The sequence below is a fragment of the Leptonotus elevatus genome, chromosome 9 (genome assembly GCF_054856555.1).
Source record: "Leptonotus elevatus isolate MCC_2025b chromosome 9, RoL_Lele_1.0, whole genome shotgun sequence".
Classification (NCBI taxonomy): domain Eukaryota; kingdom Metazoa; phylum Chordata; class Actinopteri; order Syngnathiformes; family Syngnathidae; genus Leptonotus; species Leptonotus elevatus.
In genome coordinates this window covers 17,909,809-17,931,454 of record NC_141247.1, presented here as the reverse complement: position 1 = coordinate 17,931,454, position 21,646 = coordinate 17,909,809, and the positions used below count along the sequence as shown (strand labels likewise).

General features: G+C 36.9%; 1 protein-coding gene and 1 long non-coding RNA gene across 5 annotated transcripts in view; both read right to left on the bottom strand.

Annotated features, from left to right (window-relative positions):
• LOC147168621 (uncharacterized) overlaps positions 1-5,855 on the bottom strand; it is a 31,199-nt gene extending 25,344 nt beyond the window's left edge. Inside the window, exon 1 of the long non-coding RNA XR_015096005.1 lies at positions 5,483-5,855. This is a non-coding gene — a long non-coding RNA (uncharacterized LOC147168621). The remainder of the gene's footprint in view (positions 1-5,482) is intronic.
• A 2,116-nt stretch (positions 5,856-7,971) lies between these two features.
• The window catches only part of macrod1 (mono-ADP ribosylhydrolase 1), a 148,496-nt gene continuing 134,821 nt past the window's right edge, over positions 7,972-21,646 (bottom strand). For 2 of the 4 annotated variants that reach the window (XR_015095940.1, XR_015095942.1), the window contains 5 exons: positions 18,610-18,731; positions 16,772-16,802; positions 14,897-14,970; positions 13,287-13,368; positions 7,972-8,295 (listed from right to left, as the gene is read on the bottom strand). Coding sequence is in view for 1 of the 4 variants with exons in the window: in XM_086084554.1 (XP_085940680.1) it covers positions 8,261-8,295; positions 16,772-16,802; positions 18,610-18,731 (188 nt within the window). In the remaining 3 variants the exon portion in view is untranslated. Of the gene's footprint in view, positions 8,296-11,499; positions 11,527-13,286; positions 13,369-14,896; positions 14,971-16,771; positions 16,803-18,609; positions 18,732-21,646 lie in introns of all 4 variants that reach the window. The other 2 variants (XR_015095941.1, XM_086084554.1) reach the window with 2 other exon arrangements.

Below are 21,646 nucleotides of genomic sequence, written 5' to 3'. Positions count from 1 at the left end.
GGGCTGTTATATTTACATCATTACGTGTTCAAAGTTGCTAGAATGTGAAGTTTGTCAGCCCTTTTTGCCCGTCTTATTTTTTTGAGAAAACTAGGCAAAGTTGTTAAACAACATCAGATTCATTAGCTTGCTAGCTAATGGCGGACACCTTGACTGTTCTCAACAGTCACCAGCGTTAGCAACTAACAGTTGAGCTATTTGTGTGTGTGTGTTTTTTCGTCAATGAATCCTTTTACAAACTTTATGTAATGCTTAGGTCCGAGCTACGGTAATCGTGACATCAGTTCACCCATTTCGATCTCCAACTGGTGACATTTTCTCCAAAATGCTGCTCGTAAATTTCATGGAAACAATATTATCAGAGTATCATTCTAAAACCATGGTAATTACAGTTAACAAAAATTAACAAAAACACAAAAACTAAAATTGAAAAAAAATTCTCATTGAGGAATAACATAAAAATTAAAAATCTTTGAAACTAATGAAAACTGAACTACATCTCACATTTATAAAACTGAATCTTTCGTACAGGAGAAAGAAGGTCAGTGATTTAAGACTTGTAATTTACTTCCTTTTGTTACTTAAAAAAAAAAGTAAAAAATCTTGCACTCAACAAACTGTGTTTTTACAGAAAAACTAAAATACTAATAAAAACTAAACTAAAATGAAGAAACATTTTTTTTCAACAAACTTGCTCTAAAAACAAAACTGTTAAAAATGTTTTAAAAAAAAGTCAAAAGGAAATATATTATAACTATAACGAAAAATCCAAAAGTATTTTAACCTTGGTTTAGACTAGTGGGGGCACGTAGAATATATTACTTCAAATATGGTTTTTTTTAAGTCCGATTCCTCCTTTAATGCGAATATGCTAGCTAATATTATTGATGAGCCTGAGTTTGTTTGCGTTGAAGTTAATTTAATAACAAAATACAGTTGTTTATGTAACATGGGTTCATGATTGTGTACATCCTCGATGCATGACATTGGTGCTTTATGAGCCTCTGCGATTTCAGTGATTTGCGGCAGCTGGCGAACCACAAATAGGGTTAAGAGTTCACTGTAGATCTTTTTTTTATGTCAAATGTGGCGTTTGGGAAAACAACTGGCAAGAGGCAAAGTAAGGAGTAGAAAAGTGCAGATTTGAGTGTTCAAATGTAGGGAGTGAAAGTAAAAAGTCGACAGAATTTTTTTTTTACTTGCGATACTGTCCCTGAAGAAGTCAAGATTTAAGAAGCAGCATGTGTCCGCTATTGATTTTGGCCCGAATGGCTGCACCAATTCCCCCCGCAGCAAAATAAGATTGCCCCTCCCCCCTGTCCCGTGGCCTGGACAGATTGATTCGAGAGGACTTGAAGAGCAATCTCACTGATTTTTACCTCCTCCGAGTGTCACTCCCTCATCATCCTTCCCTCCTTCCATTAAAGGACTCCTCCACCTCCAAACTCTTGTCCACTCATCTCCCGCTCGCCCTTTACCCCCCCCCCCCCCCCCCCCGTCGCCTCTCTTTCCCACTGACAGGCTTTCAGACACTAAATCAGAGACATTGATCCAGCCCAGCCCAAGTGTCCTGGATTCTGCTAAAGAGCCATTTTCATTTCACAAGCAGTTTACGGGCTGGGTTCGACCCCACCTCCTCCTCCTCCCGCGTAAAACAAACATCGTCCTCTCATCCATACACATCAACCGTCGCGCCTTCGCCACTCATCCCCGCCGAGGGAACGCTGCTGTTTTTCTCATTCATTATAGCCCAAAATAGTTCACCTTAAAAATGAGGTTCGCCTGCGTTTCACAGAACCTAAAGGTGAAATGACCGCAGCATAAGAACGCAGTGCGACATCAATGAAACTACAACCATTTGAATAATAAAAAAAAAAAAAGGAAAATTAACAGTGACAATGTCAGTCAAAAGTGTTGATACTCTATAGCAGGGGGGGTCACCAACATGGTCCCCCGTCGACGCCAGATAGCCACCAAGGACCACATGAGTAGCCCGCGGGCTTGTTCTAAAAATAGCTCACCACTGACGAGGCATTGTGATTTTCTAGGAATGTGAACAGTGGAAGAGATTTATGAAAATTGTGCGAAAAATGTTATATATTGGTATTTTTGTTTGCTAAATAGTGTGAGAAATCATTAACATAATTAAACGTCATTACTCTTAATTATTAACAGCTAGGGCTATCAGCCTGTCACAAAAAAAAAACGTTTAATTATTATTATTATTTTTTTTAGAACTGATTATACTGTCGATTACTCCAAGAATCGCCTCCGTTTCAACCCATTTTTGTGGTTGAGAAGTCATTAACATAATCAGTGTCCTCACATAAATAAATGTCAATACTCTTAACTATTAACAGCTGTCAATATGTCACCAAAAAAAAACATGTTTTTTTTTATTTAAAATAATTGATTCTTCTATCGATTACTGCAGCAATCACCCCCGTTTCGAGGCATACATTTTTGTGTCAACCAATTTTTGTGGTCAATTTAGGCGTGCCCCCCATCCCAAATAATAATAATAATAATAATAATTTTGCTCAGCTGCAAAAAGGTTGGTGACCCCTAAACAACACTTACAGTGTTACCTTTTGTGAAGGCATTCTTTTTTTTGGGATAAAGCGATTGGATTAAGCGATAAACATAAATAGTTGTGTGGATCTATTGAAAAGTTCATTTCAGTTTATTATTTGTTTTCAAAATTAAAAACTACAACAAAATACACATACATATATTATGAATTATAAATTGTATTCATGAATGGAAATTATTGAATATATTTATTTATTTGACAGGAAATTAACATATTTATCTAAATAAATCAGAATATCGACTTAATATTAAAAATAATATATATATTTTTTTAAATGTTTGATTCAATTTGAAAAAAATCCATTTAATAAATGAAACTAAAAATAAATTGAATATTGTAATCGGAATATCATAACTAATAGGATTTTGTGATAAATAACATTACTTAGCTAATTGTCACGATAATCAATCACGAGCTACATCAGTAGGGCGTGATTACGTTTATTGTGATTAAAAAAGCCCGTCAATTTTTTTATTTTTTATTGTACTGTGCTGCTTTCCAGCTTTATTTCCCTCCCTTTTAAAAGACCCCGGCTGTTCGGCTGCAACTTAAAGGCCAGTCTCAGTTTGCCACTTGGATGGTGTGACTATCACGAGCAGTAAGCCTCAACGTATGAGCGGGCCTTGGGGAGAAAACAGTCCCAGAGCCGCACGGTCTCGTCGAGCGGAGGTGTCACCGAAGGCGCTAAAGGGCTGCTGGATCGCAGCTGACAGCTTGGATTGTCTAACTGTCATCTATTATTGTCAGAGGTGGAAAAAGGAATCATAGCCTGTACTTCAGTAGAAGTACAAGTTCAGAGTAAAATGGACTACGGTAGTTCCAAATTTTTATTTTTTTTACTGTTTATAGCGTTGGCACAAAAATGTTCAAGCTCCTGCTAGAGTACAACAAAAGCAGAAAAAGCCTACTAGAGCATCTGAAATGTATTTGGAGTTAATCAAAGACACTTAACATGAGTGGTGAAAAGAGGGTGTGCACACTTTTGCAACCACATGACCTCAGTCGGATATTTTACTTCAGGTTTTTCAAACTAATTCATTTGAGTTGTAAAGGCCATATTGATGGTGGGAATAGTTTTGAAGGGGTGTGTAGACTTTCCTTAGCCACTGTTTATAACATTTGTTCAACAGGCAAACTGTTTAGTTTGTTATTCAGAGCTTTCAGTTGTGAACAAATAGCTTGAGCCGCCATTACTTTGAATTGAATTTCATCAGAAACTCAAGTGCTTTCCAAACAATAACAACACGGTCTTGAAAATTGAAGCTTTGCAAACCACCAAGGGAATATTGTTATTTTTTTCCAAAGGATCAAACTTGTTGATTTTTTTATTTTATTTTTTTTAAATTATGAGAATAAATCCAAAATAAAGCCTGGGTATAAAAAGCATCATAAACACAGTTAAAGTTTTGTTTATTGCACCTGGAAAAAAAAAAAGTGGATTTTTGTGGCGCACACCTGCCAGTGGAGCGGAATACCACATGACTCGTGTTTTTTTTAGTTGCCCCCGTCGTGGGTGTTTGCTCGAAGAACGTCAAGCTATGAATGTTAATTTATTAACTTTTTTATCATCTTGGGAACACGCCGAACAGTTAGAGAAAATAGAAAAGCAAAAGCAAACTTAAATGTGATCAAGACTATGTAAAATAATCATCATGCTCATCAAGTTAATTTACGTCATTTGACAGTCACGCCCAGCCAGCAATGACCAATTGACGGAAGATGTCAGACAATGACAAAATTGTTGATAAAAAAGGGATGCTCACTTTTGGCAACAATTTTTGGGATATATATTAAGTGGTAAAATGTGTTTGATAGATTTTTTGAATATATATTTTTTCAGTAACGACTAATAAATATTTAAACTGTGATACATTTTTCAGTCATATCGCCCAACCCTTTTTTGCGGTCTATTTAAATAATAAATAAATAGATAAAATATAGAAAAAGTTTTTTTTTTAACATGTGTGAAGATACAGTAAGAATTATTGTCTACAAGCAACAAATGTCAACTACAATATTGTTTTGAATATTGAAATGAATCGTATCGAATCGAAAATCGTATCGCTGCCAAACTTATTCGAACCCGTATCAAACCGTTCTGCTCTGAAAGATATTGTTTTTCAATCGAATCACAACCTGTGTATCGAGATACATATCGAATCGGACTCATGTCGGAGATTCCCACCCCTAATACGAAGCTCCTCAACCTTCGGCAACATAGTTCATTGGCAACAAGATACTAGAAGAAGATTTGAGTTTTCCTATAAAGGTTTAGAATTGCCTATAAATGTCATAAAATGGCGATTTTGTTATAAATAAAGCTCACCTCACTTCAACATAGTTCCTTGGCAACAAGATACTAGAAGATGGCGCCAAAGCACTATTTGAGTTTTCCTAAAACGGGTTAGAATTGACTATAAATGTCATAAAATGGCGATTTTGGTATGAATAAAGCTCACCTCACTTCAACATAGTTCCTTGGCAGAAGATGTCAGACAATGGCGGCAAAGCACCGCTTTAGTCTATACGAAGCTCCTCAACCTTCGGCAACATAGTTCCTTGGCAACAAGATACTAAAAGATGGCGCCAAAGCACTATTTGAGTTTTTCTAAAAAGGGTTAGAATTGCCTATAAATGTCATAAAATTGCGATTTTGGTATGAATAAAGCTCACCGCACTTCAACATAGTTCCTTGGCAGAAGATGCCAGACAATACGAAGCTCCTCAACCTTCGGTAACATAGTTCCTTGGCATCAAGATATATATATATATTCAATATTAAACAGAGAGCAGAGGTGCTAATCATTAATATGATGCGAACATTGTTTTCCCAAAATGCATGTAGGCTCTAACTAATGAACTAACTAACTAAGGTTGGTAAAAACATACCTTTTGATGGCAATAATAATTTGCCATTAAACAGGGAGGTGTCTGTCAGCCAATTTTTGGCCCCCCACAGAAGCTTGCGGAATACGACAGAGCCTCCGAGCCTTCCAGTTAGCCAAACAGTTGGCGTAATTGCTCCTCATGTGTCAAGGAAAAAAAAAGAGGAAAAGAAAGCCGGGGAGACGGAGATTACGGACAGGACAGTGATGAAAATTGGTGGTGGGATAATGAGACTCGTTTTCTTTTTATCCTCCCATCCTGTCTCTCCCTCTCTCTCCCGTGCTCATTATTCAGATTGACTGGTTGGAGATTAGCTTCACAGTCTGCTGCTTATTAAAAAAAAACAGCCCCCCCCCTTAGATGAGTTCATCAGGCTCTCCGTCCCGCTTCTCCCTTCATCTTCCCGCCGGCTTTGCATCCTCTCATCCCTTCCTTTTTTGCCTGCCTCTCAGTTTGAACTACGTCCTCCCTCTCTCCTCCATCTGTTTATTTTTCCACTCGGCTGCAATGTCGGAAAGGAAAAAAAAAAATGAGGAAGAGGAGGAGGAAGAAGCGCAGGTTCAGACAGGGAGAACAATCAAAGAGCTCAAAATCCCTTTGAGACAAATGAGGCTTTTACAGAAAAAAGGGGCTTTTCTTACACAATGTCCTCTTGCTCGCCTCCGTATTATTTTTTATTTCCTACGCGAGGGCGCGGGGCCGAGACGGAGCACCTCCGTGGGCCCGAGCCACCGGATCGCATCGTCGTGATCGATAAATGCGCTTGTTGGCGGATGATAGCGGTGAAGCGGCTGCCCTGCTGAACACTTATCACACGTGTCACATCCTGCAGCAAACAATGAGACGCTTCGACGGATGTACGGCGGGGGAGGCGGGACATGACGGCACCTGAGGAGAGCATATTAGGCATTAAAACAGCAACAAGGCAAAAAACATGAAGAAGAATAATACAGGAGTTCAATCATCTTTTGTCAAATATGAGAATTGCACGATAAAAGTACATACAGTGTATCCACCTGGGGGAAATTGTGTGTGCGTACAATTTCAAAAGTGGCACCTTAATTTAACATATTAATCCTCTGGGCTCGATGCTGTCTATTTGTGTCTGCCTCACTTGCTGCTTTTGAATCATTTTAGCTTGTTAATGCAAATGTAATGAAAGTTCCCGAGGGCGGGGATTTTTTTGTCTGATTTGGTAATTTTCAACTTCAGCACTCAAAAAGATATAAAATATCAATAATATACTGTTTACATCAAGCTATACCTTTGGGCTCAATCGAAACTCATGAAAATTACATTTATTGCTTTAATCATTTCTAGTTACTGCATTGAATCAAAATATGGAGAAGATCTCTGAGCAATAATATATTTTTTTAACGTTATTTTACAACCTGCAACTAAACTGGATTTTGAAGGGTAAAAACAATCAAATTGACAGATGAATTCATCCCAATGACAGCACAAGCTAAACACATCACATTTCTTCATATATTGAATTATATTTGTCTATGGGACAATGAACACAATGAAAAGTAGTCATAGTACAGCTTATATAACAGCGTCAATTTATTGCTGCCTCAAAATAACTCAAAGCACAGCCATCAATAGCCAAACCCCCAGCAACAAACGTGAGTAACACAGTAACAGATGTCCATATTCACATTTGCGAAACTGTGCCTAATTTGGACAGTTTCACCTCAGGGTGTACTCACTTTTGTTGCCAGTTATTTTGAGATTTTTTTTTTTACATTGTTACATAAGCTGTACAATGACTGTGTTTAATTGTGTTAACATGTCATTTCTTCAATGATGTCCCATGAAAAGATGTGATTAAATATCAGCAGAAATGTGAGACATTGTAAATCTAAAAATAAAATAAAAATACAGACTGTCTACTGCCGAAAATGGCCACAAACAAACCGAAAGGGCAGTAAAATCAAATGCCCAATCTTTTTGCAGAAAATCGGTTTGATATCATAACATTAACGTACACTCTAAAAAGAGAATTGTTGAACCAATTTAAGATTAAACTGAGAATTGTTGACCAATATAATAAAATGTACTCTGGATAAATGTAATTAATTTAAATTTGAATAACTTAATTAATTTAAATTAATCCAGAGTGAATATATTAAGTTTAATTAATGATGAGTTCATTAAACTGATCATTAATTAAACTTAATATACTCTGGATTAATTCAATTAATTTAAATTTAAATAACCTAATTAACTTAAATTAATCCAGAGCGAATATATGAGTTCATTAAATTTTACATATTCACTTTGGATTAAATTAATTCAATTGTGTGTTACCACTTGAAGCCATGATATTAAATTGGTCAACAATTCTCTTTTTAGAGTGTAGGTAAAAAAACGAAAATTAAATCTATTTGCCCCCCCCCCCCCACTCCAAAAGAACAGAGAAACTATATCCATTGGAGGCCCAGTGACCTGCCTCACACACTGAGAAATAATCAATTCATACACAAGGAGTCTGTGTGATTAGCTTTAATAAGCTTGCGTGTGTGCGCGCACACTGCAATCCTATTGATCTGCTAACGCAAAGAAGAGTGCATGCTGATGCTGCTGATGACAAACACCACAAAGGTGACTTTCTCTATTCTTACGAGCAAATAAGAGAAGGAAAAGCAGAAAAGAAATTGTCACTTGTAGAGGGTTAAAAAATAAGTCATCCACTACTTATGAATCATCTTCCCGCTGCTTGAGGTCTTCATCTGCCTACAGCGAGGAAGAGGAGGAGGGGGTGTTGGGGGGGCACTCTCACAGTTTGCTCATCAAGGGGGTCTCTGTGGGTTCTGCAAACCAGACATTGAGATTTGTAAAACAAAGGAAATTGAGCATGCAACATCAGGATTAAGATTATTTGTGACGTCATGCACATTAATTAGTAAACATTGCGCAGCATTAGTGACACAGTTGGCATTTTTAAATGCTGCTTTAAAATCGCAACATTGAGTTTCTGTGCATAATATTTTATTATTTGTATGTGTTTATTTACATGAATTTGCAGGTGTAGTAAATATTTATCGCCTCCTTATTAGGGAGTTTGGCAATATTTAAGATTAGCTTCCGCTTAGCTAAAGCTGCTCTGCTTCATTAATTATAAACATGCTGATTCTCTGGTTTATTCTGTAAAAAAAAAAAAAAAAAAAAAGAAGAAGAAAAAAAAGACCATTTAATATCTTTTGTTTATATGGAGTTAATGTAGCAGACAATGGTTTCCTGGAGACTCCACTTGTTGCCAGGCAACAGCTCAGTAAAAGTACAATGTGAGCCAAAAACCTTCCCGCGTTCACTGTTAACTGTCGTGTTTGTCTGCAAACGGGTAAACGAATAATAAAGCTTTTGACCACATATTGGTTTCAAGATGAAAGGATTTGATGTGTTTTTTTGTTTTGGGATTTTGTCAGGAAAAGATGATTCTGCTTTGCTTTAATCTGAGACAGACACAAATAAGGTCTCAGCTTTTTGACTTGATATAACATTTTTGTTTATTAGTTTAGCAGTTGGAGTGTTGAGCCTATACTGTAAAAAGTCTACACACCCCTTACATTTTTTTCAGAAGCCTGAAGGTTCTCTTGCTCAAACAAGAGCGCCAGAACTTGCTTTTGGTCAAGTTTTAAATCTATCTGTGTACTATTGTACCTGCTAGTTAGCGTTAAGATAACCTGGAAGTGTTATCTTACATTGATTGATTACTACTACCAGTTTAATACAATGCTTATTAGCCAGCTAAAAATTCCCCATACATGTACAAACATTTGCGGGTGTGCACCCCACAAATTCATATTTTACGTTACATGTTGCCATTCTAAATTTGAGTTACCACCAATTTGTGCACAGTCCCAGCTAACAATACCTACTTGGAACTGTTCATAATTCCATCCACCTTGACAAAATCCAAGTTGAACTTTTTGGCCATGATTCCAAAAAGTAGGAAGAACACCACATTTGGAATTATGAACAGTTCAATATACCTCAGAGCTAGCACAAAACCTTCAGGCTTCGGCTATGAAGCAAACAATTTTTTTTTTTTCAAATGTAAGGAAACGTCTTCTAAAACAGCTGAACTTTATATGGGGTTAACTCATTCACTGCCATTGACGGCTATAGACGTCAAAATTCATTTGAACTATTTCTATTAGTTTTCCACTTTTTCCACTTTTGTTAAAAAAGTGTATGAAAACCTAAAAAAAAGAATATTGTACATTTAGAACAGATACAAAATTTGCGATTAATTGTGAGTTAATTATTGAAGTCATGTTATTAATTACAATGAAACATTTTATTTACCTGACACGATTTAAAAAAGAAAGAAAAGATAATAAAAAATTTGGGGCGTCAGGCGATTCAAATTTTAATTGTAATTAATCGCATGATTTCACTAGTTAACTCACAATTAATCAAATTTTTTATATCTGTTCTAAATGTACAGTAAAAAAATTGTAGGTTTTCACATTCTTGTTAACAAAAGTGGGAAAAAAATGTTTAACTAAAAGAAATAGTTCAAATGAATTTTTGACATCTACACCCGTCAATGGCAGTGAATGAGTTAATCAGAGGCAATTTAAATGATAACAGGTGCGAGATGACTCCCGTGATGGCTTCATTCTGAACACAGACACATCCCCAGTAATAAGACGGAGTTATCATGGTCTTATTTTTCCTACCTCACGAAAAACATGTAAACAAGGGTGTGCAGACTTTTGATATCCATTGCATATGGAACATACAGTATGATGTATAAACTTGAAGTGTCTCCCACATCGCATGCATATTGCCGATGCAGTGAGTGATCTAACCCCAGAGGCAGCTCTCTGTTGGCTGCATTGAGTATGTGGCTACGGGTTAAAAAATATATATATTTTTTTACTTTAATGTAAAATTGAACACGCCTGCTTTGATTTTATTGCCAGCCGCGCTTCACTGAGCTGGCTTTTAATCGGACTGGCTTGCGTCTTTTTGTCTACGGAATTCCTGAACACTTCTTGGCATCTGTCCTGTTCCGCTTGCACTGAAAGAAATACTCCGTTTTAATCCCACAACATTATTGTTGTATTTTACAATTTGATTTTTATGACTATTATTAGAAAGAGGTTGCATTAAACTAGCATTAAAAAAAAAAGATTCCTGGACAGAGCTTTACAAGCAAAATATTCGGCATGAGCAAAAAACAAAACAAAAAATGCTTAAGTCGTTCATGAAAATGTTATCACAAGTTTATTCTGATACAGTAAAGAGTAGAAAGTCCAGATATTTGTTTTGAAATGTAAGGAAGTAAAAGTAAAAAGTTGTCAGAAAAATAAATACTCTAGTACAGATCAAAGTTAGCATAGTAATGAAAACAAATAAAATAACAAAAACTTAAAATTAAAATATATTTAAAAATTAATATTTAATATTGTCTAACAAAAATAAAAAAAAATGTGATTGCTTAATTTTTTTTTGCTGAAAATACATTTTACGCTTATAAAATCTGAATATTATTATTATTATTATTATTATTAAAACACTCAAATTAAAGTAAAAAAATCCTTTGTTTTCATGTTTTTCAATTAATATCATACACGAGCTTCTGTATTTATTTTAAATGTATTTATTTCGGTATTACTGTTCGTTGTATACAACAAGGCAGGTCAAACAGTCATTTGTGAATTGTAGTTTACACAATACTTATTCTGACCTTTTATTTTTGCACTCCATAAATACTCCATAAAAAAACTTAATCTAATACTGAAACTAATAAAAACTCTACTAAAGCAAAGCATTTTTGAAGAAGAAAAATAAAACGGCCCTAAAAACTTTTTAAACTAACTAAATTGAAAAACAAACAAGCATCTACAATGAAACGAAAACATCCGAAACTATTATAACTACTGTTAGTGATTATTGATTAGTGTCCAGCCCAAAAACAATTTGCTCTACACAAATATGACATGCTCATGTGACGTCCAAACAGATTGCATCCGACCTACACATGCTGACGATACATGTTGTACCTGAATTGGAGCTGCTGACTCAGCGGGCTACACAACCACAAAAAACAAAACACATCTTATGAAAAACACTCCACATTACGCTCATTGATGTGTCCAACTTGGCGGACGTGCATTTTAATCAACAGGTCGTGCCTGTCTTTCTATCAGTGGAACAAAAAAACAAACAATCAGTGTGATGTCTATTTTTGTGTTTGTACTCTCGTTCTAGGGAAAACAATGTTATTACTTGCAGATGATGTGTGTGCATTTGGATTGTCTTCATAATATTGTTTTTAATTGCGGAAAGTCCCGGATGTGCAATTAGCACATGAAGGAGAAAGATTGGTATTTATCACACCACGGTGTGTGCGTGCGTGCGTGTGTGTGCGTGTTGGAAGTGACACCTAAGCATGGAAATGTTTGTGTGTCTGTACTGTTCAGCGTTATGGCCAATGGCAAGGTACGCTCTCCCTAAGCAAACCATCCTTGGCAAATTCAAGGATGAGGGTTAAGGTATTAAGGTTTTAAGGTATCGGGCTGCAGATACCAGCCACTGACACTTACGGCAAAAATAAAAAAATAAAAAGCTAGACATCGAGTGAGTCCTCCTCGGCAGTAGTTGGCGCTATACAGGTTTAACGCATCGGAAAAAAAGGTCATTGCACACTTTTGTTTGTCATTGTGTTAAAGGAAATTTCAATAATAAAAGACTACAGGTGTTGGTACTCGGTATCGGTGATTACTCATACTGGTATCAGTAAATAAATAAATAAAAAGTGGTATCGAACATCCTTAATAAAAAGTATGTTTGTTTTGTAGAATTTTTGTAATTAGTCAAAATGTGTTTTTAAAAAAAAAAAAAAAATATTCTATTCATGTGTTTTATTTATTTATTTACATTCTTCACAGTAATTTTATTAAAATATTTCCAAACTGCGAATGGACTGTCACGAGCAATTAGTAGTGACACAAAAAAGTACAGCACATAATTAATTAGTATTTAAAAAAAATCACATTTAGAATGAAATAATTTTATAGAAATGTGCACACTTGTGCATATATGTGCATCCTCAAGAATTTAATATTTTACACAAAAGGTGGAATGGACCACTAAGGTTATTATAGTATATCTCAAATTAAAATGGAAAAAACATTTTTGTCAATGAAATACAAAATATTTTTTTGTTAACAAACAAAAACTAACAAACTACATTTTTACATGTAGAAAAAAAAAATCCTTTGTTTTTGTCTATATCCATTAAAATCATACATGAGCTTTCGGTGTTCATTTTAAATGGATTTATTTCGGTGTAGCTGTACAGAAGAAGGAAGGTCAAAAATGTGTAGTATATTTTACTACACAATACTTAGAGACTTTTTTTTTTGCACTCAACAAAGACTCCATATACAGTACTTAAAATAATATATATAAAAAACTAAAACGAATACTAAAACTAATCCCAATTAAACAAAAAGGAAGATTTTTTTTGGGGGGGAAACAACTATGCTCTAAAAACGAATTACAACTAATTGAATAAAAAAAAAAAAGGCAAAACAAAATAAAAACTAACTGATGAAAAATCCAAAACTATTATATAACCCTTTTAAACCACAGACTTCTTTGTTGATGACTATTATTTTCTTTTCTTAACACTTTATTATCACCCCGTTAAGACATTGCAATTTTTTTCATTTTTGAACATCTAATAACACTCAAGTAACTCATTTTATGAAAGTATTGTGGTTCCCACTTTGGTGCAATATCAATGTGTGTCTGTGTGTGTGTGTGTGTGTGTGTGTAAACATACCAACAGGAAAGTAGAGAGGGAGGTTCTGCAGATACAACTCCTGGTCTTTCGGCAAAAACACACAGAAGATAACTCTGTCCAGCTGACACACACAGAAAGCGGCTTTTAAATCATATGACGACATTTGGTCAAATGAGTAGCAGCCACGATAAGTCGTCGTGCTCTTGAGCTGTTCTTCGATACGGTCATCTTAACATGAGCGTGTACGGATTTACTGTAAACATTGTTTATGTTATCTATCGATGCTGTGCTTTAGCGCAGTCTTTCCATGAAAACAACTCCAGCAAAAAGATGCTTACAGGGCTATTATCCACTTTATTTATTTCTCACATCCTGACGGTGCATTATCACCGCCATAATGTTCGAACATCGTTTCGGATTGTTTCTTGTGTTGTGGGCGATGGAGTGTGATTTATAGTTAGGCTGCTTTGTGTTGCTTTCTGCCCGGTGTGGGAGTTTAAGTCTCAGTGCAGCAGCCTTGGAGCACACAACACATGTTTTTTTAAATTAATTTTTTTAAACTTGTGGCTAGCAGTGCAATGACCAGCTTGTACCGCAACTTGAGGAACATCACCTCGTGGGCTGAAGTTCAAACTGGGAAAATGGCAAAAGGGCATCGAACGGAAAGTAGCAGTGCGGAAAATATATGGAAATAAAAACCCTCTCACCATTTCACTTCTCTCAGGTTTATATTCACTGCTATATTTGTGCTAACTTTTTGATATTTTATATTAGTTAGCATCAAGCTAGTGGACTTTTGCTAGATTAAATTGTAATGGCTTGGTTGAATGTTTTAATGTTTAAAAATATATTGTTTAACTATCTTTAATGTGCGACGTTTACAGTAAACAGAGTGACAAAATAAACAGCTCTTAGCTAGCTAGCTAAAGAAACAGGGGTTCACCGTACATTTAAACGCATTGTTTACAGTAATTAAACAGAGTGACAAATAAACAGCTCTTAGCTAGCTAGCTAGAGAAACAAGGGTTCACCGTATATTTAAACGCAATGTTTACAGGAAACAAATAGAGCGACAAATAAACAGCTCTTAGCTAGCTAGGTAGCCAGCTAGAGAAACAGGGGTTCACCGTACATTTAAACGCGGTGTTTACAGTAAACAAACAGAATGACAAATAAATAGCTCTTAGCTAGCTAGCTAAACAAAAAGGGTTTCACCGTACACATTTGAACACTGACCCGCACAGCACATGCGACTTGTAGTCAGGGAGACCCTGGGGACGTCCGCGCTAACAATAACCTCGTCAACAGCCTCTCTGGGAGGTGTAAAGAGGAGTAGGAGGAGTCGGGGCGGAAGAAGGGAGGTCCCGTTTAACGAGCGAATGCATCAGTCGCGCATCATTTGGTCTTTTCTCCTCTCCGGAAAAAGCTAGCGTGCGCGTGTCAGCGTTGGACAGTCCCTCAAGGAGCCAATTAAAAGGCAGACGTGGCCCCCGAGGATAAGAGCACGAGGGCGCGCCACTGCAAGCGCACCAACGGTGTGTTTTACCCACACACCCGGCGCAAAAACAACCGTGATAGGAATAAAACCTGGAGGAAATGGTTGGTTAAAATTACCAATTGTGCCCACACTCTCATGCAAACGCACACACCTTGTCGTAATGTTCTTCCAGATACTACCTCACGGTGGCCAAGGCCTCATGCACAGCCTGCACAGGTGGATACCCTACAACATTAAAGGATATGCACATCATTTGCTAGAGAAGAAAAAATGACAGGTTACGTCGTCTATTCCGCCGAGATGGGCTTATTGTTACACGGGCGCGCTTCATCCGCGCTCGCTGGCATCATTTGAATGTTGACAAGTGAGAATGTGAAAATGTGTCAAGTTGACTGCTGCTAGCCAAATACACAGAACGCTATAATGAACCCAAATAGGATGGCAGCGGGAGCAAACATACACGGAATGTGGGCGCGCACATCAATTATACAGAGACAGACGTCATGTAACATGCCAAAGTGGGCCCACTATATACGGCTTGAAATAAACCACAGCACTGCTTGTGGTTGGTTTTCTGACAAATTGCGCAACTGCATTACATGAGGAAATTTTCACTGTGAGCATAAGAACTCTTAAGTCTATGTTTAGGTACACCTGCTCAATACAAAATGATATCCAATGCAAGACATATTTCCAGGCATATAACTGGGATAAGTACCTACCTATCCACAGTGGATATAAAACGTCGACACACACCTGTTAGGACTTTTTAATCTAAAAATTAGACCAAAATTATTAATTTTTTTCCCATCTAAGAAACTGGGAGTAAGGGCCTAGCATCCCATCCTGTCTCCCTCTGTTGGTCATTATTTTTTGGAGTTTTCACACATTTTTTTCATGTCTCTCTGATGGGTTGTGACTGTGAAGATATATTGTGGGTTTTTTTGTGTTTTTTTACAATAAATCTGATTCTGATAACTATGTTCACATGTAACCAAACACATTAAAAACCAAGTTAAATGGGAGTCAGCATGTGCCTGTTGCCATTTAAAGTGCCTCCGATTAACCCCAAATAAAGTTCATCTGCTATAGTAGATGTTTGCATTTTTCTTGTTTAGTAGCTGATGCGCTAACCCTGCTTTTATCTATCTATCTATCTATCTATCTATCTATCTATCTATCTATCTATCTAGCTAGCTAGCTAGCTAGTGATCTATCTAATAGCTAGCTAGCAAGCTGTAGCCAGTTAGCGATCTAGCTTATTAGCTAGCTCGCAATTTAACTTAATTACCAGCTAGCGATTTAATTTAATATATATCCATCCATCCATCCATCCATTAGATAGCTAGCGATCTATCTAAATAGCTAGCTACCGATCTAGCTTAACAGCCAGTTAGCGATCTATCTTATTAGCTAGCTCGCGACTTAACTAAATTACCAGCTAGCAATTTAATTTAATATCTACCTATCCATCCATCCATCCATTGGAAGTCAAGGATAAACATTGTTCAAATAACTGTAAAAAAAAGGGCTTGTTAACAAAAGATGCTGCAATATCAGAAGATTTTTATTTATTAAAGCCACAGTTCTTACAACCCTTATATTTGAAGAGAATGATCTGATTATGCAGGCGTGCCTAATCTTGTGGTCAGTGAGGGCAATATCTGATCTTTTGAGTCATTTTAAAGGAACATAACAGTTATTGGCAACACATTTCACGTGTTAATATCCTTGTTTGCTTTCTAGCAATCGAACACAGGCTAAGCGCCAAGCGACCCCCTGGGACTCTCTCAGCGCTGTTCTTAACACTCTCTCCACCAGAGTGATGGAGGATTACAGTCAATCTGACACCATCAGCGGACTAATCTGCCTTAATCTGCTGCTCCTAATACCAAAACCTTAATCTGGGAATCACCTCTGGGTGGGACCAGATGATGACTCAGGAAAGAAGTGGCAGATAGAAAGGAGTTACTCTCGTTGTTGTCTTTTAGATATGTAAGAAGGAAATTAGAGAACACGCACTGACCGTAGACTCCGGTGGAGACGCACGGGAAGGCCTGCACATGGAAAAAGTTCAATCACATGGTGAAAAAGTACGATTAAAAAAGTTCAAAATGACAAATAGGATGAAGCACAGAGTGAGTGAGAAGTTGCATGGGGAGCATCTTCACAAACCAAAGCATTAATTTGTTATGTTATTTTAATAAATACCAAATCAAATGAATGCCTCCCTCCTGCAGGCACTTTCATTATTTTTCACACAATTGAACATTGAGGCAAAGGAAGATGGATGGTCTCACTTGCGCTGCTTCTGATAAACATTCCCTCCTCCTTTGGTTGCAGTGTCACCTCCGCGCTAAATATACTGCGTCTTGTCTGGCTCCGCCGCGTCTCCAATGCAAACGACAGCTGTCGGAAATGTTTGTTTCGCTTGAGGCCTCATAATACTGTACATCCCCGACACAGCTGGAAGAGTGCGATTAGCGGGGCCTCGTTCAATTAGCTATGTTTACAAGCGGCCGAGCACGTGTAACGCAGAGTTTCCTGTCAATCCCTTGCGACTCCGCTGGGCCGTTACTTTTTAAACAAGGAACAAAGAAAGCCAATGAAACAAAAGTTAGTCGATGTAAATGTGAAAGTAAGTGAAAATAAATGATAATCAAGATGAAGATAGATTAGAACGGGGGGAAAATAAGACAAAAATGGAATTTGCCTGTACTGTATCAATGAGCTGTCAGATTTTTACTTTATGTACATCTACCCACTAAACAGCCAATGTCCAGATCATGCCCGTATCGCGTCGGCCGGTCGCGGAACGTATTTCTACGTCCATATGAACGCCAAAATAGGTTGACATATGACGTCTAACAATGGCCTTATTGTGGACGTTGATGTGAAGCACACACGTGGCTTTAAAACAATAAACCAATTGTAACAAACTGGATTAGTACGCTATATTTTTATTTCTTTATTGAGCACTTTCATGCATGATTTATTTATTTTAGTCATTTTAAATGATGAATATAGGTCTATATAAAGCGGCAAAAGGACGTCCTCGTGACCCAATTTGAACCCGATTTCAACTTTGCACAGACGTGTTATATATGTCACTAATCTACGTTGAAATGCCGTTGACGAAATTACGTATATTGCAATGTGATGTCTTTTCTACGTATGCCCATTACGTAGGAACGACGTTTCTGCATGGTTGTTTTTAAAGTGCTCTATAAATAAAGTTGAATTGAGTCCATCCACATCCAAGCGGTCCATTACAGTCATGGGCAGTTTTTTCCCCCTTGCCACTTCCTTTTTATTTTTTTTGTTCACCTAAGAAATTGGGGCACCATTTTGGTGACCTGTCAGGCTTCCCATTCTTTCTCCATCTGTTGGTTTTTATAGATCTCTTGGTCAGGGTTCCATTTCCAGAATTCCTAACGATGAATAAAGATCATTTTGACCATCTTTAGCTGCGATGGTTATAAAATTAATAATTTTCTGGTATTTTCACACAATTTAAGCCAACTTGAATTTCTCATTTTGGCTTGTATGACTCTGGATTCTGCTGTCGTCTCCATTTTCACGTCGGTGTTTGTCTTCGACTGTGACACCTCGTTCCGGCGCCAAGCCCCCCCGTCTCGAGTGTTTCATAAAACCGTCACACAAGTCAGCATTGGCCCGCTCCAGCTCCTCGCTCAGCATATCTCAGTTGGAGTGCAATGGTACGAATCTGTCCAGACACCTTCTTTTTATCTACTCGTGTTGTTTTTTTTTAATCTGCATTCGTCGACACTGCTCCTATTTCTGCACCTTTTCATTTTCAACGCTCACCCGTCCATGCAATCGGCATGATTTCTGTCATCTCACCACCGAGCGTGCGTTGTTCTCCGTAGCCTTCCGCAGGCTGTTGTTGTAGCACGACCTCAGCGCGCTCTTCTCCGCCTCCCCGACGCCGCCTTGCACTATCGGCCCCACTGTGTGGATCACATCTACACGCACGTAACAACCACATTAAACAATTAGATAAAATAAAAAAAACAAGGGAATTAACAAAGTGCCAACACTCTAAAAACAATTGGGTCAATAATAACCCAATTATTGGTCAAAAAGTGACCCAAGTAGCGATCCAATACATTTCTGACCCATACTGGGTTATTTTTTAACACAACTGTTTTTAGAGTGTATAGTATTGATACTCTCTAAAATTAGCTGGATCAAAAATAACACAAATTGGGTCCAAAAAGGATCATTTCAACTTTTTGGGTTATTTATTTTACCCAAAAAGTTAAATTGACCCAAGTAGCGATCAATCGTTTTCTGACCCATACTGGGTTATAATTTAACCCAACTGTTTTTAGAGTGTAGAGTATTATTTATACACTTGAAAAATAGTTTGGTAAAAATTAGACCAACTTAAATTATTGGGTTATTTATTTAATCCAAAAAGTTAGGCTGCTTAGTGGGCTATTCATTTGACATAAACTTGCCATTGGGCAAAAAGGTTCCAAAACAACATTTTGGGTTCTTTATTTAACCCAAAGAGTTGGGTAAAAAAAAAAAAATCACTCCCACAAGTTTGGGTATTGTACAAAACAATATAAGCTATACACTTCAATGACTTTTAATTAATACTCAACACAATAATATCAATGAATGTCCTTAAGTGGTGTTGCCACGCTAAGCAAGGCTATCCAACAATAAAAACTACTCAAACCCACGGCAGCTGTGGCCACTTAAGTAGTTTTCCCGCAACCTGAGTGTGAATGTGTGAGAGCACAAATACTGTATCCACTGTGAAGCGTATTTGAGTGTCCAAAAAAGGGCTATATAAATCGAATGCATTATTTGTCTTATTATTATTCCAAATTTTAGTGTTCACAAGAATTTTGTTCAAAAGTAACAAATGCTTTGATCAGTCTGTGAATGCGGCCTTTTGTTCTTCATTGTAGGTTGAAACCTTCTGATAGAGCCTCTCACGGTCTTTGTGTATTGTGCAAATTTGAAAAAGAATCAAATAAAAGTATTGGACCAACTGGGATGTTGCTGTGTGTGACTGGAGAGAGAGAAGACACTGACATCTTTTAGACCTTTTCATCCTTTGCGCCATTTTTTATTTTGAAGGTTTTGCCAGTATTCAAATGCAAATATTAAAAGACCACAAATAACTTTTCCCAATGAATTAAAGGTACATTTATTGAGGTCGGTCAGGTCATACTCTTCTTTAAAGAAAGCATGGCTGTCCATTCAAAATACATTTATTTCTATTGTTCAAACGATAAGGTATTTCAGTACTGTAGATACAACAAGGATATATTATATATCACAATAAATACACATTATGATCTTCCGGACCTTGGTTTCGAGAAATTTATTCAAACTGGACCTCTTTAATAATAAACTTTTTTTTAAAGGAAAAAGTAGAACATGTTTTTGTGTCAGATTGAGTATTTTATATATGGTATTTGAAATATGAAGGTCAGTAGAATTATTAGCATAACTGATGTGATCCATCTGTTATGTACTATTATTACATAGGTAGCAGGGTAATGTACACATTTCTATAGGCCTTAAAATATCCGGCAGCAAACCCAGCAGCCTGGCAAGGTTAATTTGCACCCAAACGCAAACAAATCAGCAGGTGGCTTTGAGCTATCAAGGCAATTAGCCCGCAAGCTACTAGCAAACCAAATTAGCAGTTCTAAGCTACATTGCTAACAGCTGCTGACCTTCAGTGCTGCATGCGGAGGATGCGTCAACATGTGTTCATGTGTTCATGTCCCTTTGTCTTGTTGAGGGACACGGTTTACATCCAACAACATAACAATGTTGGAGGAAATCAAATAAATAAAAATACAGCATGTGAAACATCCAGTTTAACTCATTTTCTAGGGCTGCAACTATTGATTTTTTGTTGTTGTTGTATTCGGACATCCTACTGAATAGCCTTTCAAATAATCGAGTATTCGGAGTCTGAGGGCAACTGCTAGCTTATATGGGGCACTCGCTTAGCGGCTAGCGGTTAGCCACTAACAGCTAACACTGGGAACAGGCACTGTATTTTACAATGCCAACGTAATTGGACTTATTTTATTTTTTTTAAGCATTCGTAACTAGCGTTTGAACATGATTTCAGGACGTTGTGTCCATGTTGGGGGCAACAGTTTGTGATGTTTATTAAAACATAAACTGGGCTTGGGAAGACGAGTCAAGTTCGGGGGTTGAGACAGTCGCACTCTGTTTAAATAACACTCGTTCATTTAAAAAAAAAAAAAAATACATTTGAAGTCAATCAAACACCTTCTTTTTAACCTGAAATGCTTTAGTAACCCAACTAAATTAAATGAGTGATATTCTACTAAATTGTTATTTCCAAAATTTAAAAAAATATATATTAATAACATAAGTTTGTATAACAAAGTAATGCACTATAATGGCTAAAATAACTGTAAATTAAATCAAAATGATCTTTTCCATAGCAGTAAAATGTTTTTCTTTTTTCTTTGACAAATCAATTTATTGCATGCTTTATTTCAACTGAAGTCATATGCCAAAGTGATTAAATAAAGTGCATAAGAAGGGCATTGAAGTGAAAATATAGGTGTGTGAGCGAGAGAGAGAGAGAGAGAGAGAGAGAGAGAGAGAGAGAGAGAGAGAGAGAGAGAGAGAGAGAGCTAGAGAGGACGGCAACAGGCCGTGCAAGCACAGTGCGCAACAGATAAATCAGCAGTCAATATAAAGTCGCCTTTGTATGATGACGCTGCAGCAAAAATGTAATTTGATTTCTTGTCTACGATGCCTTCAAACCTTATGTAGTTTATCAATCAATTTTGAAACAAGAATCCAAGTGTTTGAATGTTACCAAAAGACAACTTTGTTTTTAAATGGCACCTTACAGGATATCAGT